The 27,005-nt window shown below is 40.7% G+C and overlaps 1 protein-coding gene across 1 annotated transcript in view; it reads right to left on the minus strand.

The window, feature by feature from the left end:
* The window catches only part of MADD (MAP kinase activating death domain), a 61,290-nt gene that overhangs the window by 29,711 nt on the left and 4,574 nt on the right, over positions 1-27,005 (minus strand). The window contains 16 exon segments of the mRNA XM_035902905.1: positions 6,327-6,533; positions 8,954-9,104; positions 9,278-9,464; positions 10,506-10,608; positions 13,038-13,139; positions 14,364-14,503; positions 15,155-15,435; positions 16,091-16,284; positions 17,171-17,274; positions 18,268-18,424; positions 18,798-19,033; positions 19,642-19,820; positions 22,330-22,410; positions 23,134-23,247; positions 24,518-24,649; positions 24,990-25,293. Of these exon segments, the coding sequence (XP_035758798.1) occupies positions 6,327-6,533; positions 8,954-9,104; positions 9,278-9,464; positions 10,506-10,608; positions 13,038-13,139; positions 14,364-14,503; positions 15,155-15,435; positions 16,091-16,284; positions 17,171-17,274; positions 18,268-18,424; positions 18,798-19,033; positions 19,642-19,820; positions 22,330-22,410; positions 23,134-23,247; positions 24,518-24,649; positions 24,990-25,293 (2,672 nt within the window).

Genomic DNA, 27,005 nt, shown 5'->3' on the forward strand with positions numbered 1-27,005 from the left:
AGCTCCCTGTCCCAATACACAATTTAGATATATTCCTGGCAATGTAACATTTAAGGTGAGTGAAACTGACTGAAGCAGTTCAGGTATTTTGACAGCTGTGGGCAATACTGGTGACTGAGTTTAAGGAGCACAATAACCACAATTACATTATTGCCCCTACCAATTTCCAGGCACTTACAAACTTCCCCTTCCCTTCTTTATGGAGTTGTATATCTAACACACATAAGCCACTAAAACCTCAATTTATCCCTCCCAGTGTAGGCACCTACCTAAAAGGCCCAGTTTGAGAGAGCAGGCGTGTGCACGTGCTGTGTGTCTGTCTCACACACGCTCCTACCTCAGCAGAAAGCAATTCAGGTCTTAAATGGAGTAAGCTGTACTGCAGAGGTGCCTCATTTGCGCCATTCTCTCCGAACTAACTCCAGCTGCTCGCTTGTACCTAAGTGAAGTATTTAACTGAGGAGCCTAAAACTAACGGAGCAAATCTAGGCCTAGTCAGAATGTCAAGAATTTTCATCCGTTCGTGTCAGCTATTAATCCTCCCCAACCTTCAGTCTGTAAAAGGGGCATCAGCTCTGCAAAACAGAAACTACACTTAGGGTTAGGAAACACCTACTACATCATGGTTGTTATAAACTAGCTCTTGTCTTTATCTCATATGTCCCTATTTACAACAGTGATAACCAAAAGAGCAAAACCTTGCACTACACCTGCAGATAATATATATTCAATATTTTATTCAATATCATATTTCAAATTACATTAAGACTGTGTAGATTTAGACTCTGCAAACAGCCTCAGACTATTTCACTCCTCCTTTAACATGGGATATAAAAAACAAAATCAGGTTGATTCTTTATTATGAGGCTATTCTGTAACAGCCATCACTAAATACAATTCTTCACATACACCTTCTCTCTCCCCCTCGAAAGTATTTCCCGTTGCAGACTGACTGTGGTCATAAACTGCTCATGGTTGATGTCAGGTAACAAAATTTGCCATCCTACAGCTTGAAAGAACAGAGAATTCTTCATTCCAGTAACATTCAATCAATCAACCAATATATTCATGTCAAAGACTTGTTAGGCAAAGCTGGTCTTTAACTTCTAAGAAAGGAGATGGAATATCTTAAAATCCTTCCATATATAACTGATCTGGTGAGGATGCAGAATATCTGCTTCCCCTTCTTTGAAGGCGGCAACATTCAGGGGAGGAAAAAAAGAAAGAAAAAAAAAAAAAGAAGAGACATTTGAACACAATTTCCCCAAGGCAAACTGATCTGTTTGGTCTCCTCTATAACGCCAGCTTTCTTGGTAGACCTTTGTTCTTGTGGGCATAAAAACCATGTGCCATAGATGCAAGCTCACCCTGCACCTGGGGAGTTGGCAGTTATGGGGAGGCTGGAGGAGTCAGTTTTCTATGCTTTTTAATTTCCTTACTCGTTTTTTCCAAAGATTTTTGCTTTTTCACTTCCTGGTGCTTGTTCCACAATTCTACCCAAGATGCATTGAAAGCAGGAGAGAAAGAGAAAGAGTCAGCGGCTGGTCAGACAGGTGAAAATGGGGAAAAAAAAATTTGAAACAAAACCCCCACCCCTTCATCTCAAAAAAAAAAGAAAAAAAAAAAAAAAAAAAAGAAGAGCAGAAATTTACTGATTAACACCATTTTAGAAGAAATCAATGTTAGGAATCGAACACTGCATCATCTCTCATTTACAGAATTCAAATGTTAGAGATGACTTCATACAGTGAACCAACTAAGGAAAAACAGCTATTATGAACACATATAATACAATTAATCACCTTTCCTGAGAAAGGCCTTTAAGATAGTCAGGTATTTATTCTTCCAAAAGGTAGGCATCACAGGAGCTCTAATTAACAGAAACATTTTAATGTCTCTAGTTTATATCATTGAAAGGAAAAGGCACAAAAACAGCAGCAGCAATTCCAAGAAAATTAGAATTGTAGGTTAACACAATACCTAACCAATATTATATCTTTAAAATTATCACAATGTTTACAAGTATAACAAGTTATTTTTGACCTGACAGCATTCTCAGTAAATGCTTGGCTCTGCCTATCAACCGGTCCTACATGCAAAAAGCTGAACTTCTCTGCATCCACTTGTTCCTCTCTGGGTATAAAGAATGGAAAAATAGAAGAAGAAAAATGAGCAAGATATCAGTCATGCTTAATGCCAACTTCCTAAATTCAAATAAGGTCACAGCACTCCAAGTCAAGGAATTCCATAAGAGAACACAATGCAAAGAAAAGGAAAAAAGTCTGAAGTCTTGCACACACTCTTTTCATTTGAAGCTTAGTTCTGAGACAAAATAGCGATCAGGCACTTGCACTTTTCTACCACTCACATTCCTCAACCCTCTGAAATGCAGTCATCTTTTCTGCTCAGAAACATCGGATCATTCCAGGTGCTGGCATGACGGCCAAAGGAAACATTTCAAGCTGACACGCTGAACTGAATCGGAATGCTGGACACTGTCCTCTCTCACTGGCACAGCTAAAGCTAGGAACGCTACAGAGGAAGATACTCTTAGAAAAGCAGCAAAGGCAAAGGGGAGGAAAAAGAAGTACAATGTTCTACTGCTCTTCAAGGAAACTTGCTGAGCAACTAAAAGGCCATGAAGTGTGTCAGAAACACATCCCACCCTCAAAATGGCAGAAATTAGGACAAGACAGGCTCTAAAAAAGTTCTATTTAGCAAAATTTCTACTGAAAAAAAATAAAACAAAGGATAGTGTTACGATTGTGGAGGAAGGCTCCAAAGAATTACCATTAAACATATCAGGAGCGAGGCGAATGTAGCAAGGGAGAAAAAGCTAGAAAAGACAGCTGCTAGCAAACTGATTTCTAGATCTGCTTCATGATTGATGGATGTTCCTTCAACTTTCATAAGTACACAGAAGGAGAGGATAAAACTGCTTATGGATCCAAACAGCATCCTATAGGCTTATCTGAGCACACCCTGACACAGGTAACAATCTCTTTAAGATGTACTGAATTTGTTTAAGGGCTTTGAAAACATCTGGTCTCAAGTGCTCAGTCTATATGGCTTTACTTTAAAAACCACCAGGCTGAAAGCTACAATACTTGTCGTTAAATTACTTTTAGCTGACTTGTCTGTTAATTCAGAATAGAGTATATCCTAGCACATTAAAACCAGCCTGGATATTACTCTCAACTACTTCGTCAAAGAAAAGGAAAACCTTAAAGAAACTCAAGGGTCATAAAATACTATGCCTAGGACTTTGTTACATGAGCCAGAACTAAATGGGACAGCAGGTCCAAGAAGGATCTGATGCAGACAAAGTAGGTAGCACAACTCTCTTCTGCTTCAAAAGAACTGTCAAAATAAAGTGATCTGCCAGCATTAAACAATTACTTAAAAAGTAGTAATGGAACCTTCAGTAAGTACTGACATTTTCATTAGGAGTTACTGCAAGTATACAATAAAACCAAACTAACCACTAACGTAAAGCAGAAAACTATTAATTGTCAATACCAAATGTCCTACAAAAAGGCCAGTCCTACATGTGATGACCATGGACCCTGGAAGACAAAAACCCCAGAAGTAAGCAAATAATTGGTGATCTTTTAGGAAACAAAGTATCAGAAGCATCATCTTCACAGTGAATTTCCTAGCTAAGCAATTAGGTATTAAAACACAGCAAAGATCAATCCTCAACAGCCAAAAATTGATCAGCTCTTCACCTCAGAAATAAGAATTTTGAATACCAACAGTTTTCAAGTATGTAGGATGCTCCCTTTGTAAGGAGCAAGGTACAGAGGTACACAAGAAACCATAATCTTTCTGAAGAGTGAACAAGAAAAGGGGGTCAAGCACTAAGACATCCACCCTGAAGTCTGGAAAACTCTGCAAACCTTCTGGATGTTCTTCCTGTAGTACAAGAAAACTGCACACATTCAGCTACCATACCTCTAGATCTCAGAGATGCATTTTAATTGCCACACTAACATTCACTTCATTTATGGTATTGCAAACAGTGCCATACATGATTTTACTCCATCATGCTGATGACTTTTCATTCCAGTATTTTCTCTTGTAACTAGATCAAAAGCACCTTCCAAACTTTGCAGAATCAAGGAATTGCTGATGTTCAATGGAACCTCTGGAGATCACCTAGTCAAATCTCCCTGCTCAAAGCAGGGTCAACTAGAGCAGCCTGCTCCAGTCAGGCATCCCCTATCTCCACAGATGGAGAATCCACAACCTTTCCAAGCAACCTGTTCCAGTGTTGAGTCATCTTCACATAAAAACTTTTTTTTCTCATGTTTAAATGGAATTACTTACAAATACTTTGTTATTTCAGCAACACGTAAATGTTTACCAAATGCTTCTTCCCCAAAGAAGTTAAGTTTGAATGAGAAAGTCTGCATTTCACTACAGAAGGAATTTCAGCCTAGCCATGACTAACTCTGGCCCTGTATAGCCAAAGTATTGTCTTTATTGAAGCTTCCATAACAGAACATAAAGGAAGTATAACAGCCAAACAGCTTTAAATCACCTTCCTGCAACACAAGAGAAATTCCTTTTACTTCTAGATCTCAACAGTCTGACGAACATGGACACTACATTGGTTTTACAGCAATTTCTTATTAAAGATTGACTTGCATACTAGTTTATGGTTCTTGGTGACAGACAAAACCAGTCAGTAAAAAAAGGCTTCAGAAAAAAAAAAAAACATTAAAGTCTTTCAAACTTTGATCAGTTTTGGTGAAACCATATCTGTCTTGTAACTTAGTTCTGTAGAAGACAAGTAGAAATCATTAGAGCATCAGAACCATCAATAACAATTTACCTGTTGCCTGTCTTGACCATTGTGTATTGTTTAAGGCTAATATTCTGGAAACAAGTAGTTAACATAACATATTAAGTAGCACTTCTTTTGAAAAGCACTTCTTATGATGCTTCACAAACATGGGCTGTCTGATCTCAATGATTTCCATTTCTATGAGCCTTTAATTTTATCTGAGGGAAAGGAGCAGTCTCAGCGGATCCTCAGATCAAAAGATCTCTCTTCATTCTTTAATAGAATGCTGGCCTAGTGTCTGTTTTATTCTAAGTTGTGTCAGAAACATACTTCCCTTTTTCTCTTTTCTACAGAAAAGAAATTAAGAACACAGAGCAAACCAAACCACTAAACTGAAATGCTGGAGAACTGAATCTCCTCTAGCTCCCCGACAGATTTTCAACTAGAGTGCAAGACTAGTTTCTGAGCAACTGCTTCCATAGATTACCTCTTGAAACAAGAAAGCAAATCAAGGCAGAGGGGTTCAGCATCAGTTCAGAAGGACTCAACACCGCTCAGCCTGCAGCTATGATATGGGCATCAGAATGAACGTCTGCACTCCTGCCACACAACTGCCCACTACACACATTCCCTTGCCTTCTGCCACATACTGCAGGTACAGCCTCACAGTCGCACGCTGCTTTCAGAATATTAATCTTTCATACAATGATTCCATTAAAAAGTTGTTTTGAACAGGCTATAAGAAGCGATGGCTAGAATTTAACATGACATATTTTTGGAGTTGACAAACAATTTCTCTCATATGCTGATGATACTTTTCTCTTGTTTACAATCCACAGCACATTAGAGCCAACCAAAATATTTTTCTTTTTTTCTCCACCTCCCTCCCCCCGGTGAAACAGTTTAAAGCCTACCTGTAACTTTTTCGCAGACTTAGGGAAAAGCTATACCAGCTAAGAAATTAGATTGGAAAATTTCCAGTGACCAGCCTAGCAGACGCTGTTTAGAAGGGCACGCATTCTATTTGCTATTGTATAGAAGGAAGATCCATCAGTCCTATTCACTGAAACAGTAACACTACAACTAAAATCTTTTTGGCAGTTTTTATTATTAACAATCAGTAGATCCTGTGTCCCACTTCTATCAGGATGCAACCTAGATAATCCACAAGTAGTCAGCAATGATCAGAAAACTTTTGTTTCATGCAGTCCCTTCCACAGTTGCCCTTTCTGAAGTCCTACTGGCCCTGTTTCCCTTTTGCCATTTCCTGTTCCTTGAAGACATCAGTCACAGAGCAAAAAATAAAGTGTAATGAAATTCAGAAACAATTAAGCTTAGAAAGCTTCTGGGAGAAAACTACCCTGGATAGTTTATCCAAGAGTAGAGTGAAAACACATATGATTGTTCCTTGTGATCCAAAGTGTAAATGAAGCATGTTACAGCAGCAATGCAGTGTGTCAAAATGGAGAGAATGCAAATAGAATCTAATGCCAAAATAGAAGTCCCTCCTGCACTTCACATGCACCTCAATACACACCAATGGAAGCAATAAAATTTTCTTCCTTTAGACTCCTTGTGTCAAACTCCCTCGGCCCTTTGCCCGCAGGGCTCGGTGCCTTTGGCATCAGCTGAGGTACCGGCAGCTGCATCGCAGGTTTTGGCTCCACTCTTGGGGATGATGCAGGATCCTTGCCAACTGGAGTGATAGATCCATCTGTTGGACTTCGTTTTCTCTTTTCTGGTTCTTTAAAGGAAAAAAAACCAACAAAGTGTTCGGGGAAAAAAAACAACAACAAAAAAAACACAAGGAAAAAGGAAATGAGAGCAGAAAGAGGAAGATGAGACAGATGGTCTCACCTAAATCATTAAGCCTGGCACTGAAAACAGCTCAGTCCCAAATTTGTTCCAATAGGTCACCATGGCTTGCAGACAGTCTGACACAGTGGTGGAGACAGTAGAGGAGAAAGCCGGAGTGCTGGTTTGGGGATACTCAAATTACCTCCTTCCCGTATATTTGAAACCTAGAATTTTCTTTGACACAGTAACTGTAACTCCTCTGCTGAGCTGTGCAAAATTAAATAACTCTGCCTAAACTACCAAGATATCACTTCTAGAATATAAGCAAGCTCCTATTGCAGTGAAAAGATGACAAATACAATCTTCTTTGATGGGTTAACACTATATGAGACTTCAGTTAAGAAAAAAACACAAAAATCTATCAGCTATAGCTCTTCCATCATCCTCTGAGACTTCCTATAATCATATGTCCCCATAGGCAGTTTGGATTATTTCTCTGTATCGAACTCCACAGTTTGAATTCAGCAAAACTTTTGGAATAGAATAATTAAAACTAGGTTTTCTGTAAAGAACCTCCTGCACAAACTGTTCCAATAGCTGATGAGGCTAAGAGTAAAAATTTCATATCCTAATATCTAAATTTGTCGTACCACTAGACCTGACACCTTCGTTCAGTAGATTAAAGATTCTGCTATGAGCAACACCTTTCCATTTAGATAATAATTGAAAAGAATCAACAGCTAACATTCAACAGATTGAACACCTCTGTCTTTCAGAGCAGAAGTGTTTTCCCAATTCCTTGTAGGTCTTTTCAGAAACCTCCTAAATTTTTCAAGATGCAATGATCAGAACTGGAAGCACTGCCTCAGCTGTGGGTCTGGTTAGTGACACATCCAGAGACAATACAATGGGTGCATCCCAAATCTATATTCCTAGGTTTACACAGTGCCTCTTTCTCCAGTTTTTACGGACACAGTAAACAGTGGGAAGTTCACACATAGCTGCCGTTTTCAGAGACACTGCTTCCTAGAACACAGTTCCCAATCCTGCTATTATTGCCCAATGTCCTTGCTCCTAAACACCAGTTCTTAGTTTGGCCATATTAAAATAATCACAACCAAGATTCATCTTCCTCTAGACAAATAACCTATATGCTAAATACTACATATGCTAAAATAAATAGCATAAATACTACTATATGCTAAATAACATTAAGACAAGCACTAATCTCTCTAAAACATTTCTAGAAATATCTAGATCAACTCATTGAAAACAGGTAAAACATACTAAACAGCTGAAGTTTCACTATAAATCAAGATGTCATGCAATAATGAGTGACATCCTTCAAAGACGTATCAAGGTTTTAAAAGTTTATATCAAATTTTGTCTATTGTGACCACGATTAATTTACTAGGTAAACTCTACTTACTGTCAAACTATGGTATCTGGCATTGCATCAGGAAGACTTCACTGGAAAACCATTGAGTTTTACATCAGCCACACTAGAACTTTGCTTAGGATCAATGTCAGACTAAAAGGCTTATAATTACCAAGATCAGCCTATTCCCCACATTCAGGACTGTTACACTAGCACAGCCTCCCTTACCTTCTTCAGCATCCTAACAACAATTGGAAATTAACACCTGTAACCCACAGTGCAGCTAAGCCAACTCATAAAATCCCCGATGCAAGTCACTCAGAACACCAACTAGAAAGTGTTAGTAGACGTTACTCTTCTGCTGCAATGAAATAAATAGCTTTTCATCATATGAGGTTACAGCTGAGTCAGATATTAGGCAGAGAGCTAGCTTTTTGCCATCTTTTGCTCTTTTTCCTTATGCATACATTTATTTCGCATTAAGAATCAGATTTTAAGAAAGTTGAAAAATAAAAAAGTATTTTCAGACTTTCTTCTCCAAGAGTACTTAGTGATATAAGAATCATTGTGTAATGCAAGGTGGTTGGTGAGATACAAATCTCATATGGTTCCCCATCACAAATATCTCTCTCCGTATTCAGGTTGTCTGCAATAACTTTCTAAGACTGTGGCTGGGACAGCGTTAGCTGAAGGTCCCCACTCTCAGAATTTCCACTTCATCTGTAAAAGTCCCAGGTTTTGTATCTTGCCACATAGTTTCCATTTTAGATCAAGTATCAGTATGGCCATTATTTTGCTGTGGTTTGGTTACGTGTGTGCAAGAGAATGGTTTCAAGCTTTGTAAGGTTTCAGTAACAATGGTACAGTTCTCACCTATTTTGAAAGTGTCGTAAACCCCCTGAAATACCAGAAGCCACAAAACAGCGACCTTTACAATAAGGATCTTGTTTGGTTCATAAACACTGTATTCTCATTAACGCTTTTCTTACCTTTGTTGTAATAGTGAGTATGTGCTATCTCTAGCAGGCCAAAAACACTGGCCATGCCTCCCAGGCCAGCATTTGCATATGACTGCTCCAGGCTCAACACAGTGCACTTCAGCAAGTCCAGCATGCCTTTATAAACCTTGCGGCTGATCTCCTGCAACGAAAATCCTGTTGGTGTCGCTATTTCAGAAGTGATAAAGTAATTCAAGAACATAAATTCCAAAAGTGCTGTAACATCAGCTTTCAGGAGGCAATTTAACAAGAATTTCTATGAATTGAGGCTCAGCAGACACTAGGTGTAAGGACCCTGCCGAGTTCAGCACTGACCACATCCTGTATGACGTCCTGTCGAACATCTTCTTCTGACTGGATCGCACGATTCAGCTTGCTTAGTACAAAGACACGGAGCTGCTCACTCTCCAGCAGACGTCGGACTCTCTTCATGTTCAGCCAGCCAACACCTTGCCCGTCTAGAACATTGTGCACCACCTCCTTCAGGAACTGCTGGTTCTCACTGATGGGTTTAAGAGAAAGCAGGCAAAAGTTAGCCCTTTGCTTACCTTGGCTTGCATGGGAAGAGAGATACGACCAGGACACACACAGAAATGCATTTCCCATCAAAGCTAAGTTTACAAGAAAAGAAGTTCTAATCTAGCTACACCTGCTCCTAACGTAACTGCATACAGCCCAAGCTCTGTTCTATAGGTGTAGTATCAAATATTTTTTGTCCATTATTTCCTGTAATAAGATTTTCCTTTAGTCCCTCTAGCTACCACTCCTCACCTTCACAGCACTCCTCAGAATCCATAGGAATCCTCTATGCCACCACCTTCTCCCACAGCCGCCTTGTCTGACCCTGCAGGCTTTCCTTGAAAGAGGAAGCACAGCACTACTAATAGCACTACTGCAGCAGCCTTGGCACGTGTACTGCTGCAGCTTTTTTTGCCACAGGGGAGGGAACGGTAAGAAGAAGGGAACTTCTGTGCAACCTGCTGCATTCCCCAATCTGAACTGCAGTCACTGTTCTTGCTTGCCTCCCAACCCAAGCAGCTCAAAGTAAAGCTCACTCTACCCACAACTGCTACGTAAGAAAGGGAGGAGAAAGCAGAAGCATGGGTCAGGTGATGTTTACTTGCACCATTCTGAGCCCCTTCCCAAGGCTGAGAAAAGCATTTCACATGAATTCATGGAATCAAACTGCTTCACATGACTCAGCTGATCCCCTGCACAGTGCATTAAAACTCTACTGGCTAAGCTACTTTGTTCAGAACAGACTCAGTTACAAAGAATAAATACTGAATTAAAGTAGGGACCTAGAATTTTTTGGACCTCAGACAGAAAGAGGATACATTTCAGAGCACAGAAAAACATGTATATGTGCTATTAACTGTAAGACCATCTATACAGAATCTTCTCAGACAATAGTACATGCAAGCTTAGGGCCACAGAAAAGTAGTATTTGGTTTTCAACAGCTAGACTTCTGAGGAAACACTGGCCAAGTATGACACAACTCTACCAACACTTCATCCTCAAAAAGCAATGAAAAAATGTTACCTGGAATTACTAGTTCGTCCCTGAGGCGATGGAGATTCTCTCTTCACTGTTGGGCTGTGCTTAATGACTGAAGACTTTTGATCCACAAGGGCTCTTCTGTTTCCTAAACAGGAGAGGGAACAGGATGAGAGGAAGGGGTGGGAGGAAGCCAGTCTGATCCCAGGACAGTAACAAGCAACGCTAAGGTTGGCTAACACACCTATTCGGATTACAGGTAACAGACTTCAAACAAAATGGAAACTCCAAGAAAGCAGCAGCATGTATCGTATTCTAGCATCACACATCGGCAGAAAACAGTAATGGGAGTAATGCAGAGAGAAAAAGAGAAGATGGTAATGGGAGCAGGAGGTGAAAGGCAGGAAAAGTTTGGCTGCTCTGCATGCAGTTCCACAACATGAACCATCTTCAAATTAGTCACTATATGTAAAAGCATAATGCATTGGGGGTGACTAGTATAGATCATGTGGTACTGGTTACCCAGTGAGAAAGGTAGCCCAAAGTCAGGCATAGGGAATGCTGGAAATTATTATATCATGCACAGCTCATGCTGTAGGGAACCCACCTTCATTGCTTACTGGGCCAGCTTCAGTAATAATCTCCATTATAGTATTTAACCCAAATACTGGGACACAAAATACACAATTAGTAGTGTACTACAATATCTACACTCCCCACCACCAGCATCAAAAGAGTCCAACTACCAGCTTCTTCCCAGCCCTCCCTCAAAACAAAACCCAAATGATGCTAGAGCAGGAAGGATGCTTGAAAGCCCAAGACAACAAGGGCCAGCGTAACTAATCTTAGAGATAGTGCTTGACTTGAAATTTGGCATCGTGGAACCAATGTATTGCATCTTCAAGGACATTATTGCACATATTGTATTTCAAGGGCACTATCAAAACCATCTGCATCACTGAGGAAAAAATACCAATGGATGTGCATGAAATAAAAATTAAAAAGGAAGATGGAAAGTGGTCAAACAGCAGCAATGAGATGGAGTCCCAGCATCATTTCCCATTACAGTTAGAAACACAGGGTACCACAAACAGTTGGTAAGAACAAATTAATGCAGCAATTTTATACCTGTACAACAGAGACAAAAACATTTAAAAACCAGTGAAGTGCCCAGCGGGAATCCCAGTGAGGCAGCATGCACACATAAATGAACACAAACACACACACACAAACACACATTTGCACATGCATAAAACAGACTGAGCTACTCCATGGAAATCCCATCCTCATATCTGCATAGTAACATTAAAGGCCCTACAGGATTACAATAGTCAAGAAAAGAACACCAAAGTGCAGAAGATGAGGCACAAAGCATGAACGTGGAATAGCAAACCCCATCACTGTTTTCTTCCAATGCATGGAATCAGCCATTAAGTTTACCCATGGAAATAACCCTGACATGAAGAACGTTTCTTATCCAGTATAATTGGACATCAAAACGTAACCAACTGGTAAAAGGTTGTCAAAAACAGCTGTGCAGAGTCTCTGCTAGTGTTTTCACCATACCAGTCCTGTTCCTCCTCATTTTACACACAGGGAATGATTACTTGTCTCAAAAACAAAGTCCAAAGCAGAAACACAAAAACCAGCTTTTGGCCTTTGTTTCTACAAGGTCAAAGGTCAGCAAAACATCATACCAACCTTCATCCACATCCCTTCCCACTTCCAGATTAAAGTAATCTTTACCGATGAAAATGATGAGGAGGAAAAAATAAATGAAAAAAATCAACATATTAAAACAAAAGCAGTAAGATCTGATTAGATAGAATACTCAAAAGGTAAAACAAAACCTTTCCCTAGCTTAGCAACTGAAAAGGTCTCAATGCTGAAACACCAGCATGTGCTCAGTCACCCTTCTGTTATTACATCTGGTACAAGGACGACCAGGCTGTCTTAACTCCCCACAGTAAGAGGGTCATTTCTTGTTTAGACATGTTATCTAATGATACTGCAGACAAACAGGAGATGTTCCAATGAAAAAACTGTGCACATAAGTTAGGGAGCAATCTTCACTCTGAATGAGCTGAGGTATGGTCACAATTTGATTTTGAACAGAAATTTTCTGTTTAGTGAACCAAAAAGACTATAAACAACTTTGAAATGCACATAAACTGCAGTGTCCATGGGAGGCTGGCATTATCGCCACTTGCAAATGCAGCATCATTGCTCTAAGAAGTTACCTAAAGCTAATCATGAAGATAGTGCAGTACAAAAGTAGGACCAACCCATTCTTTACACTAAGTACTTAAAAATAAAACAAAACAAAATACAAAACAAAACCAACATTCACAGTGTATCTATTAACACAGGCTAGACTAGCCAGTCTCCCATCCCAACGCAGCCCAATTGTTGGGAAGAAGTCTGACATCAACATCAAGACAATTTACTGTCTTGATACTTAAGACAGGTACTACCCAAACTACCAAAATGCATCACCCCCGAAATTCCTGTTAAGGGTAAGACTGCCAAGTCATAAGAACCGTAAAGGCTGTAGAAGACAAAGGGAAAAATGGTTACCTTTCAGGCTGGGAAACGGAGTGTTCTTGTCTCTCCCAACTTTGGTTGGTAGGGCTAAGTTGGACAGACTGAAACTTGTGCTGTGGTTTCTGTACAGGCTGCCTATGACAGAAGAAGAAAACAACTGAATGACTAATGCTCACTGCACACACCTGAACTTCCTAAACTTCCTGTACTTCACCTTATTCCAAATCCTTAATAACAAAAGTTGGTCTTTATTACCCAGAAGTCTCACAAACATAATATCATCTCATTTACATTGCAACCACATCTGTAATCAGATTACTTTAAGTTGCACAAAAATGTAATTCTTAGCTTTCATGTTACAATCATTGCTATTGTAGCTTTGAGTCTAAAATGTAACAGTGATATCCACCTGTCTTCCTGCACTGTCTTCTAGTTTGATCCTCTTTTTAGGAGCAAATGAACGGTAGGGGCCACATGAGAAAACAGGATGATGGAAGACCTCCAAAACATGTAATTCTGAAGTGACAGTTGTGCACTGTGCCTTGTGAAACACTGTAAATCTGCCACAGAAGCGTGCTTCAAAACAGAAGCTTTCCATTTATTAGGAGAAAACAAAAGTTCTTCCTAGTACGGACAGATCTTAAGAACACAATAATGCATTGTCATCTGCTTAAGCCTTTAGACAGCCCAAAAGCATCTCATGTAGATCAACACTTCAAGATGTTAATTTAAAATGTCAGCATACTATTTCAGTTTGCTTTGGTACTTTTTTGCAGCTTTATTTATAGCAACAATCATTTTACCAGAAAGACCCAATATACTTTCCCCACTGATGCACACTTCTTGCACAGCTCCCCATTTTAGTGCAAGATTCAACTGGCCTTATCTTCTTTCACTCATTAAAAATCTCTATACTAGTTTTCCCACACCTGTGGATTTTATTATTAAAATACAATTGAAAGTAGGTGAGCACAGTCAAGAAATTGAATTTAGCACCTAAACACACAACATGGTAGCATGGAAGGCATACTACCAGTAAGATTTTTGTATCAACTAAATGAAATTGCACAATTCTTTACTTAAATGAAACTGAAAGGATTTCTGATCTGTGTTCTAAAGTGCCACATAGCTCAAGGACCTAAATACATAACCAAAGTCCTTCTTACTGAAAAATACCTATGGCAGTAGTTATCAGCAGTGTAAGTTAAATAGGTCCTGTTGCTTCCAACGTGACTTCCGGAGAGCTGGTAACAATTTGCCAACCAAGTCATTCTCTTGACTAGCCATCCCTCTACTCCATCTCTCTGTAAACTCTAATATAATAAATAAAACCAGCTTAATGAATGCATTAGTACATACTTGCAAAAGACATGATGCCCCCAAAACCTTCGCTGCTGTTGTTGGAGACAGTAGAGTTTGGGGAGCTGGCCCTGGAATCTGAATCTGCATCAGAATCGTTGGCCAGTTTTAAACTGTTTGGACGGAGTAGCTTCTGAGACCTTTAAAGAAATTAGGTACAACTGTTATTAGCTTTCCTCCTTCTTTCCCCAAATTAACACGTTGTATGACTGTGAGAGATTGATGCTGGTCTCATTCTTCGTCAGTTTTCACCACACTACTCTTACCTTGTGGGAAAGAAAAAAAAAAAAGAAAGAAAAAGAAAAAATGAGAGAATTGAAGCATCTTTGTATTCGGGCATTTATTACCTTTCAGGGCATGCTGAAAACTTGTCCGCAAAAGTGCATTGGTGGATTTGGGGGTGAAAGGGTTCTGCTTTGAGAGCAATAACAAGAAAACCCAGGGTCAATCAACCACTATAGTATCTTTCCCCCAAAAGACACACACAAAAAAAAAAAAAAAAAAAAAAAATCACTTAAAGCTTTCCAGAAATCAGTAGGTAGCATACTAGAATGTTTCCAGGAAGAACTGATAATTCTGTTAGCTACTACTGCTTACATAAAAGCAAGGAACTGAGGGAACTGAGCAAATGCCTTTACTCAAACCAGAAGGGTTTACAGAATTTCAACGGGAGTGATCAACAATACATTTCGGGTGCAAAAGACATTTAAACAAATGAATGTTAAACTACATTAAGCAGATGGAAACCCCAACAGTGCTGTACAGAAGGGCAGGAGACAAGGAGGACTCACCTGCTTCCATTGAGATTCTGGTTAAATCTTGGGGTGTAGCTCTCTTCCTGCTCATCATCTTCATCCTCCGTAGGAAAACCATACTGTGGTTCGAAGTACGGATTGTCATACTCTCGCTTCCTCACCACCCCTTCCGAAGAGCTCATGCTGCCAGCTGCGCTGTCGCTCTCACGACGATCCAAGCTTATTTTGGGAAAGCTTGGTTGCAGTGGCAGGGAAGTGAGATGGTTTGAAAATCCAGCAACCAACTTCTCTTCCATTTCTGCTGACTCTGCTGCCTCCTGTGGACCAGTCAAATCATTGATCTGTTCGCTAATTTGCGTTACATACAACTGAAGGGCAGGACAAGAGCAATTATTTCAAACTGGGAAGTCTGAAGGGTCCTTGCTGTTTGTTGCTGGGCCCCAACCCCATTCCCACTATCCATGGCTCTAATCTAGGACTTTATACACGCTGCAGTATTTGTGCATATTTCTAGGGACTTACTCCCCTGTAAAACAGATCTGATAAGTGTTAGCTCAGGGTAACAGCTCTCCCTTACCCTGTTCTGTGGTTATGCAAGCAACTCCCATTCTTCCTAAATGACCACAGATTCATGTGTTTCCCCACCCCACTCCCTGTTCCTCTAATGCATCAGGTCTTTCCAGACTCTGTAAAAGCAATTCCTGCAGTCACAACCTGGGTCACTGTTCTCTGTTAATGCTGCATTTTTTAATGGGTGGGAGCTTTTATGTACAGGAATGCTCTATCCCAGCATAAGAGAGTACCAGTAAACTCCACCTTCCTCAGAAAATCCAGAAAGAGCATGCAATTTAATCTGTGTGTGGTTTCACAGTCCTATTAGCTTTTGCCCTTCTCAGAAAGAACCACCTGCATTCTCCCATTCTTTATATCCTAATACGCTGATCTTGGGGCTGAACTCATCTCAGTACACACATGATTCACTCCATGGATGACAGTGCTGGGGCTGCTACTGGCTGTAGTACTGGAACTTGAACGAGGCTGGTTGTTCTCTTGGGAGTTTTCACTGTCCATGGCCTGTTCATCCAGATCCCCTGAATATTCTTGAAAATCATCAAATTCCACTTCACTAGCATCACCAAGGGCTGCGTGAGTCAGGGGGTCAACATCTGCAACACATCATTTTGCATTAAAGAACACTGCCTTCCTCAGCCTTTTGCCCATCTAACTAAAGATCCCTAGCAGATGAAGACTGCTCAGTGGAATAAACTTGCGTAAAAATTTAGGTTGTAAAGGGCTTTTGAAGGTCATCTATTCCAACTCTCGGCTCAAATCAGGGGTAACTTCAAAGTTAAAGCAAGTTGCTCAGGGCCTTGTCCCACTGAGTTTTGGAAGTCTCCAAGGCTTGACATTCTACTGTGATCTGGGGAACCTGTGTAATTACACTAACCATTAAGATCTTCCTCCTTATGCCCAGGCAGAATTTCTTTTGTTGCAACGTATGATTATTATTACCTCTTGTCCTTCAGACATAGGAAATGTGTTGGCATTCCTAGATTTAGATCATTGAAGAAAGTGAGCTTCCCACTTTCACAAGAGAAGCTATTGCTGCAGCCTCTACATAAGCCACAGAGAATGCATTTTCCTGTCCTCACTAGGACAGAGTGACTCATTAAAGCCAGCACTGAGAACCAATACACGGGGGCAGGAGAAAGCTAGTAATCTGCTGCCCTTGTTGCACAGGATCTACTGGCAGCAGCAGGTTGTTTCCAGATCTCGTGAGCTGGTTTTGTTCAGCAGCACCTATTTCTGTTCTTCCTCCTCTCAGTGTCCTCTGGAGGGCATTGTTTATAAGCAGAAGAAACGTCTTTTTTCAGCCTACCCCTGGATATTGAAGGAGTTCAGAAGACAGTTCTACCTGAGAGCAAGACTACAATGGAACAATATTTTGCTCTGATTCAGGGACTTAGAGGAGGCATTTTTCCCCACAGTGCAGATGACTGGGGAAGAGGAACCTATGTGGACCTTGTGAAAGTACAGCTCAAAGTTACTCACTTGGGGTATCGCCATTAATATCACATTTCATCATCTCACTGACAAAGTCACCGAGGGAGGAATAGGAGGAACTTGAGTCATCATAGTCGACGCTGTCACTGCCACTGCCACAACAGGTGAGAAAGAGAGATGAGTGGCAGCATAACAGCAACAGCAGGGCCTGATATTTCAAAGATGTGAATCGGCGCTGTTTTCATGGGCTTCTTAAAAATCTCCCGATATTACAGTCTCTACAAACAAACTTCTGGCAAGAGTCAGAAGCCAACTTCATGAAAGGTCAGAGCAAATGAAATAACTTTGGGGTACATCAAGAGACACATGGGAAGACATTTAAAACCTCTCAAGCAAAGTTAATGAGGTCAAACATAAGTGAGCAGGGAGTAGGGTATTAATTCTCTCTGTGTGTGTGTGTGTAGGACGATTTCAAGGGAACTGGAAATCACAAGTAAAAACATTCCCTTTTTATACTAATGATAAATCCCATTTTGTCAGGACGACTGGTGCTGTGTAGAACATAAAAGATGTGCAAGTCCAAGCCTGAAAGATGTCACAGGCTAGCAGAGAATGAAGGATAATAAAACTAGATGCAAAACTCTGGAAAATATGGCCAAAACTACTATAACAAAAAACTTTACTCTCATTTTACTGAACACACAAGGACGTATCAGGCAGTGGGTAGTACAAACAAGCCTCGTGTAACTATGGGCACTGAGTAGAGATTTGAAAGAGTGGTAGGATGGGTGGGTGTACTTGCAGTACTGCAACAGAAATAACCAGAGAAAACAGCATGGAAGAAAAAAGCATTAGGGTGGGAGGAAATACCACATGTCAGGTGGCATACAGGTAGCAAAAGAAAACAGGAAAATACAAATGGAGAATCACATTAAATGAAGGCTTGAGAAGACACTAGAAAAGGATTAAGAGTTTGCTGTGATGACAGAGCAGTGAGAAAATTTACTTCAGTGTCAGTATTCTGCCCAGACAGAGAAATGAAACAGCAACCTGTCAGGCTAGAGGAAAGGCTGCAAACGAGAAGTAGGAGAGGCACAGCAATCTGAAGTAACTGTCATGTGACGAGGATTATGCTCCCCACTAACCTGTCATCAGTGGGATCAGAGTCTGTTTCTTTCTCTACTGGGACGTTCAGTGCTTCAGCCAGCTGTGAATTACTGTCATAGACACGATAGTGGATGGGCTGCAGCTGGTGAGCGTACCACTTCGGTTTGTCACCAATTAGTGCTGGGTCAAACATGTCTGCACAACAAAACAATGAGAGAGGTAACTGAACTCATTTATTGCTGTCTGAGCCTTCATTCACGGTGAGGCTATCCTCTACTAAGTCTTGCACAAAGGAAGGGACAGTCCCTACTCTAAGAAGCCTACAAGACTTCTCTGTAATCAAACAAGACAAGGTAAAATTAATTGGAGGAGCAAGTGGTTAATAGCAGTGCTAACTTGGTAGAATGAATGAGGACATATGTAAAAAACAGGAAAATGTCCCTTGAACTGGATTTCCCTCCCCAGTAGGAATAATATAGTGTAAAACTAAGTCTACCCCTAGAATCTCTCTCCTTTTTAAAGTTCCAGCATTACATCCAAGTGCAGGAAAGGCAAGACCAAAACTTACTGTTATGAATTCTTTGGAAAGCATAGTTAGTAGGGTTGAGTGACCATTCTCCAAAGTATTCTACTGCCTGTGTCCTGGAAAGCTTATCAGCAAAAGGTGTTTGCTTTGGCCTAGAGGCAAGAAAAGAATTTGCCTGGAAGGCCACTACTGGTCGTGGGAAGAGACGGAGAGTGCGAGTATGCATCTGGAAACCTTGCAAAACATTTGGAGAGTTGAAGAATCTCACCATAGCAACCCTAAAAAGAAACAGAGAACAATATACCAGATAAAAACACAGAACACAACAGAAAAGAAGACAGAGAGCCTTTAAAAGGTATGCAGTAGGCAATGTTTCAAACCTTTGAAGAATGGTAACCCAGTACGAAAAACTAAGACTTAGAAAACAGTTGTCTTTAAGGAAAAACAAACAAACAAAAAAAACCCAACCCAAGAAATCACTTTGTTTTAATTCACCACTTCGACACCAAGACCCACCCAATGAGGGACATCATTCTCATATCCACTAGCTGGGTGACAACTAAGTCTGCAGGTTTTTTTGTAGTTCAAAGCTTGTGATCTAAGCTGAGGATACAATATCAAACCGAGAAGTCTTGGTAAGGCGGATGATCTATAGGAAAATGCAAGAAACAAAACACTCCCTGAAGATACATTGTTATGTTCATGAAATTAATAGATCTAAGATAAAACACTGTCATTTCTGCTCTTTTTTTCCAGTGATGTAAAGTAGAACCTGCAGCAGAACCTGGAAGATGGTGCTTCCGCCACTGGACCTGCAGAACTGTCTGTGCTGCCTTCAACTGCAAACTTTATGAAGATTCAACACTACCTTCCTGTTCAGCCTCACCTGGTAGCCACATCCACAGAGTCCACATCGTTGCCATAGATCAGAGGGTTGAATTCTGTGGAGGGAGTAGACTGCAAATCATTCTGTGGTCTTCCCAGTAGCAGTGGCACCTCCTGCCCCTCGTGGAACTTCTCTAGATTAAGAATGGGCTGAGTATTCAGACTCATGCTGGCCAGTGCCTAACAAAGGACAACATTATGCATGCATTCAGCAAGAAAAGTTATTCAAGGAACAAGAGAGAGATCAGAGCTACCCTGCCCTCTAGGCAACTGCAACAATTGTGCATGCTCCATTATTTTGTCTTAAACTATCTCCTACGCTGAGTCAACAAATATCTCCAGGCCCTCCTTTATGTGAATTGTCAAAATGATCTCCTCAATCCTGAAACAGTCCTGGAGCCAGACAAGGGGTAGCACAGAAGTCCAGTTTGCTAGATCATTCATGACATGAAAACAGATAGTCCAAATTGGATCACAAGTAATATGGCACTGTGTACAACTTATAGAGTTATTCCCATGTGTAATTTGAATACATCTGGGGACCTAGACGCCTTGAAAATTGTCTTGCAACTTGGCCATTCAACCAGTGAGTTTTGATATCCCAGGCCAATGTGAAGACACCTTTACAGAGACATCTGCCTGTATCCCTGCAAACCACTTCCCGTCTGAATGAGGTCTTCATCTCTCCATAAAGCTACCATCCTCTTCAACCCTCATAACATCTTCATGGATATGCACTGGAGCAGCACAAGTGGTAAAACAGTCCTGGACACCCAGACCTATCCTAAATCTTCCTCATTTCTCCCATTTGCCCACTGAGTCTTCATCTTTTTATTTCAAAAAGAAATAAATATATAAAACAAAACAAAAACCAAAACTCCAAAGGAAAAGGCTAAAATGGAAAATTGAGGGGAAAAGAATAAAATAAAGAACCTTTTTGTCAGGAGTGAGCAGCTGTTTCTGAGTGATTGCAGTCATGCTAACCAGACACTGGAGGCAAGATGGAAGATCATATGATAACACCAGCAGCCCATCAGAGCCAAGACGAACACATGACCACAGAGAAAAAGATGGAAGGAAAAAAAAAAATCTATTACTACCAAATATCACAAATGAGAGGAAATAAAAGGGACCACAAAATAAGCACATCTTGGGAGCGAGGTCTAACTGCCCCACCCCCAAACATTCACATCTGGCCACTTTGGAAAGTGGAAGCTGCTGTCCTTATTGATGCAGCTAAGAGCCTTCTACTGCAGTTTAAAAGCAGATATCCTGAATTTCATTCATTGACACTAAGACCCAAAGGCACACAAAAGTGTCAACCTTAGTGATGTGGGCCACAATTTAGTCTTCTCTACTTTGTACAGCAACCAGTAGTTTTGCCAATGGTCAACTATTAATGATAATGCCTATAGGAATACATAATGATGTCACCTGAATTTGGGTAAACACTCTGAGAATTTTAAATATGTCTTCAAGTAAATTGCAATTTGTTCTTCCACTATCCAACTTTGCCTTGCTGAATAGTGCCTGAAATTGCAAGGGGGTGAGGCAGAAGTGGGGGGAAGGTGGATCTAAGGAAACTCCAAGCCACACATCGCTTCCATCTGTGCTGACAGCAGGTACGGGGGTATCACAGAGGTTACACACTTTGCTCTCCTGGGCTAAGAGGAGAGAGAAAGAGCAGAACTCATCACATTAGTAGCACACTTTACCTTTAGATACTGCATGCAGCGTGCATAAAGAAAACAGAAATAAAGAGATAAAACCTGCTTGACACGATCAGCCAGGATGACCCAAGCTGATTAATGGCTTAGCAGGACCTGAGAGGAGAGACTGAGATCTCACACACAGATCTGTGAATGGAGGGGAAACAAAGATGATCACAGCTTGATGGATCAAGTCAGAGTTTAAAGCCCACATGGCAAATGTAAAGGAGGAATCTAGAACTTACTGCACCAACTGGAAACAAGTTAGCCCCAAACAACATTAAAAACCAGAAACCGTCTGCTGTGTCCAGGAACATTTCAAATTATCCCTCACCTGGCTAAGAAATTAACTGCAGTTATAAGCCTCAGTGACCACTCACTTTTCCAAATTAACACTCTCCATTAAGATAGAAAAGCCGCAACTGGATAACTACCACTTAATATCTGTATCAATTGATACTGCTTTTAAAGCGCAAAATGCTGTTGTATTCTAACGTGGCAGGTGTTCTAACTGGCCAACTATAGGGAACAGGTGCCTTAAACAGGTTGAGAGAAAATTCCTAATTCTGTGCTTCCCCGACAAATGACAAAGGTGGAAGCAGCAGATACAGCAAAAGATGAAACAGGTAACAAAAATTACAATTAAGTCCTCTGGAGGAATTCGAAACAAGATTAAGCTGAAAAGATGACACCCCTATAACATTGTTTAATCAGCCACCCTACTGATTAGCCCACCTCCACATTCCAAAAAGCAGACCTCTCCATGAGTGACCAAGGGGCACTTTCTTGAACAAGAGTATTCTAAGTAGTCTGATGCGTTTTCACATCCATCTGATGTGCCAGGATACACACCTGCTTTTAACACATTTTGCTTTACATTTGCTGACTTGCATTCTTGTCCAGTATAGCAGAAGAGCTGCGCAAGAATACATCTGCCAAGTTCTACTGAATACAAGTCCTTTTCCCAAAGTGCTTATTACCTGTTTCAGATGCTTTTTCAGCTCTGAAGCTTCTGGTTCTGGCAGTGCTGGCAAAGATTCTGCATTTGTGGGAACAATCACCTGGAATTAAGCACAGCAAAAGACTAAAAATTCCCCAGCTGTAGTCATTCCCAAAACAGAATCTCCTGAATAACCACTACTCCAGAGGTCAAGGAATAAAAGCCATAAAGTAAAATAACTAATTTTAAAAACCCCACACCACCACCCCCACACACAGACACCTGCATAAATACTTTGATTTTCACTACTTTATGGCTGTTATTGTTCACAATATCACAAACAATGGAGCAGTGACTTTATCATTTACCACAAAAAAAAGAGAAGTTTAAATGGACCCACACTCATCCTTTGGAATTTCCATCAAGTAGAAGGTATTACAGACATTTCCCTTCACATAGCCTTGCTCAGGCCCCAGTAGAAAGCAGGATACGTAGTCCCATTTGAATCATGACAACCAACGTGGCTGGAAGGCTCTTATCAGATTGTGTTTCTTAGGTAGGGCTATCAGAGACAGGGTCACAATTACTCAAGAAGACAGTTGTATCATTTGTTTGGGGATTTATCTTCTAATGATATAGCCAGGTGGATTAACTGTAAAAGAATGCTTTATGAGCAAAAGAAATGGGGACCTTGAGAAACAGCAAGGAACTGAATCCTAAAGTTTAAGACGGGAGTGGCAAAGGCAGACTGAGGCCAGGCATTCTTAAATTCTCAGTGGGTACATTGATGAAAGTGCACTGTTCCCTGTAAACAAAGCCACAAGTCCTTATGGGCACCACTTACCCTATTGGTATCCAGGTCAATAAGCCATACATCATCAGGCATTTTAAAATCCAGTTTGTAAAGGAAGAAACTTGCTGGAACACCAATGATATAAGGTGTAGGGGCTAGAAGCAACTGAGAGAAAGACAGACTTTAATAAGGATAAGATCTGCATTTGATAACACCATGTTCTTCCCAAATAATTATTTATTAACTACAGTATGTTTACAACAGAAGAGACAACACATAAAGCATTGATAATGAAGTAATTAATCCCATACAATAGAAACATTAAAAAAAAAAAAAAAAGAAGAAAAGCTCCTGCTTAGAGACCTTCAATTTTCATCTAGAAAAAAAAAAATTTCCACCTCCTGTGCTGTGTCCTCCTCATCCCCCCAGAAGTAATTTATATGGCTGCATGGCTCTTTGGAAAAAACTTAGCTAATCTAGCAGCTTGCCACATCTATCATGGACCAAGAAAAAAGATGTTCAGAGTAAGAGCCTGACTAGAGAAGAAGCAAGTCACAGATGAATACACCGTCAGCTCAAACTGAGTCTGTGCCATTGTAAATATGGCTTTATCCTTGCAAGGGCTTTACCCTTACCCTTGTAACAGTAATTTAGTTTCAAAACAATAACATCTCTAGGAAGCAGAAGAAATAGACACTTTTTTTTCAAATGTATATGGAAAACCTAAGGGGAAATTCAGGTTGTTTCTGATAAAGGAATCAGCAGAGGGAAAAGGTTTAGATCAGTAAGGCAAGTAGCAGCTTGAGACCAGTGGCTTGGGAGGCTAATTTATTCTTTAAATCTAGAACAGTTGGTCATCTCCAAGGGTACAAGAACAAACCTGCAGCATCAGTTGCAGGATAGCACTGAAGCAGTAAGATGGCCTGAATTCTGTCTTGCCAAGCAAAATAATGAGCTCCTGCAGAGAGATGACTATTGGTAAGGCTCCCAGCTGAAGTAACTCAACAATTCATATTTCTGAGGGGAATAAATTGCAGTCAATAGTTTCTAAACTCTGCATCAAGAGCCCTCAAGCATCCTTAAATATGATTCTGAACTGTCTCTAACAAACCTTAATATTCAGTTAGCGGCAGGGGAGGTAAATACTCATCATAAGATTGTGGATCTATGGCCTTTTAGTCCATTGCTTGTGAACTACTGTGAGCTACTGCTTTGAGTTATACTATTCACTAAGCATGCTTTGAAGATACCCTAAATAAGTGGTGTTACCTACAATTTAAATAGTTGCTGGTCCTCAAAGAACATTCTTTGCAAGGCAAACTTTGCTACAATCCCTGAGAAAACAGCAGGGAAGGAAACAAGGATTACTCCTATATAAGTTCCAGACATCATAGAAACATCCTTTGCAAAATACCAATAAAGGAAAAATATGTACCTGTTCTGCAGAGGCCATGCAAGTGGGAAGCAGAGGAATTACTGGGAACATGTACTCTAATGGGTAGATCATAGCCACAAAGGCCATCACAGACATTGAGAGCGCATTATAATCTCGGGACTGCAATACAACCTGAAACCAAAGAAACTCACATTAGCACTGCAGCAACCATTCACTTCTATTTCTCCCCCCAGGGGTATACAAAGATGTCAGCCTGCAGGCCTCTGATTTGATGGCTGTGAACTGGATGACCCTCCATTAATCTGTCTGAAAAGAAGCTTCAGGTGCTTTTTTGAATGAGAGTAAAACTTTTCAGAACAGGAACCTCAGAAGGAGCTATTCCTCCCCCCCTGCAGACAAATTGATTCCAGGCAGTGCAGGAGACAGCTGTTCCACACATCCAGCCTACCCTGGTTTTGAAGAGGGCAGGACTTCCCACGTACCTATCAAAGATTAACTCTTCCCTTCTTACCTTGTGTTCCAGAAGGATGCAGGTCAGCACCTGCAGGCAGGCATCCACTCCCAGCAACTCCAAAGGCAGATGTAATGGAAAATCCACCAATGTGAAGCGGGATGGATCAGGAAGAGCAAAGGTCAGAGCCGGCTGCAACTCATGTGGCAAGACTTCCACATCCACCCGCTTCTGACCAGCAACAGGCATTGGTGAACGGAGCAGCCGGTATATCCAGGCCTCAATCTCCCGCAAGTCGTGTAGCAACGCGCTAGACTTTTCTTCCACCAGGAGGGAGCCTGTGAAAATCCGCCACATTGTATCCCTGTACAGGGAGAACAACAAGGTTAATACTCCAAGAGCTTCACTTGACAGCCATTCCGCAAGGCTCTTCCACCAGGAATTAAAAGATGCAGCTAACAAACATTTGGGCAGAAAGTAATGGCAGGTAGGGATTTAAGCTTACTGAAACAACCACTGTGGGGAAGAATAAATCTCTCTGTGGCAGGAATCAACACAAGTATGTCACTTCCACCTCAGAGTTCATTCATTCCTTTAAAAGGTTCCGTTAGGTCCAGATCTCTGAAGATCTCTCATCGCTCTGGTGGTTGAAATCCAGCATGCATGTAGGATACTCTCCTATCTCCTCCAGAATTGTGGCAGACTAATTGACTGTCGGATTCTGCTTGCAGCAGTCCTACAGACCTTCACAAGAATAGGAACTGCTCCTGAGATAACAAAAATATGCCACAGCAAGATCTCCCAGATTGTTTCAGCTTGATAAAATACTCTTTTTCATTCTATCCTAAATTGCATTGTATCATTCTTAAGAGCTGAATAACCCATGGCAGAAGTGGATGCATTTCAGCTGAGAGTATTAATTTCTGAAAGCTGTCTAGAAAGGATTTAGGTACCTTAACAAAATAAGCAAGCAGCAATTTTTCCATGCCCTAAGCTAGCAATCTGCAAACTTGTAGCTCACAGGCGGGCTGGCCAAAACGCACATACAGCATTGTTCAGGGCCTTCAGAGCTTCAAAACTTGAAACTGGGTCTGACAAGGGAAACAAAATTGCTTGTCCACTTCAGCCCTTAATGTTGTAGCACAGTGAAGGCTGCAAACCTGCTGTAGCCATTCTTCAAAAAACTTCAGCCTGATAAATATCTTCAGTTACTGTGATAGATCCCTTAGAATGGTATGGGTTCAAGTTAGAGGTTCTACCTAGTTCACAACTTTAAAAAAAATTAAAGAAAAAGAAAAAATATGATGACATTGGAGACTTCAGGAAGGAAGAAGAGTTAGACAAATATGGAGAGGTCAGAACGGCAATTTGAGATTATGCTGAGTAAGTGATACACCTGTGAGGAACCATGATGCTTCTCATGCTCTATTCTTCCTTCAGCTTCTTGTAATGGGCAGGACGTTAGGTTGTTAACAGGCAGACCCAACGTTTTGCAAGCTGTAAGGATTCAGTTTCACCTTTATTCTGCCACCACCTCAAAACTATTCTACTTGTCCAGGTCATGGCTTGCAAACCACATGGTAATTCAAACCTGCTGCTTTACTCTTCCCAGAGATGCATGCTCAGCGTTCCTTCTCTTGCCCTCCTCATCTGTCACTCAGTTCTTCTCTTTAAGAGTTATGTCCAACAAGAGCAAATTTTTCAAATACCACGTCATTCAAACACTGGAATAATTTAGCAACCCTTTCAAAAATCAGATGAGCTCACAGAGTTGAGGAAAATAATGAAATTTAGCTTTTTTTCTGCCTCAGTAATTATCAGACTAAACCAAATGACAAAACAAGCTCCCTTAATATATACTTCTATTGGGTGGGAGAGGGGGAGTTTTGTTCTGACAGAATTATTTTTTCCCCAACAGTCAGTGGATTCAGGTGATAAATCTGCTAATGCAGGAGTCAGTCATAAGCCCAGGACATTCTCCCAGAACTATTCCAAGGCAGTAACCCAAGAAATAGGCTATTGGTCTGTGAACGGGACAGATTTCCCCTTTCATGCAAAATTAAAAGAGCTTATAAA

Source organism: Egretta garzetta, unplaced genomic scaffold (assembly GCF_000687185.1).
Source record: "Egretta garzetta isolate BGI_Z169 unplaced genomic scaffold, ASM68718v1 scaffold329, whole genome shotgun sequence".
Taxonomy (NCBI): Eukaryota; Metazoa; Chordata; class Aves; order Pelecaniformes; family Ardeidae; genus Egretta; species Egretta garzetta.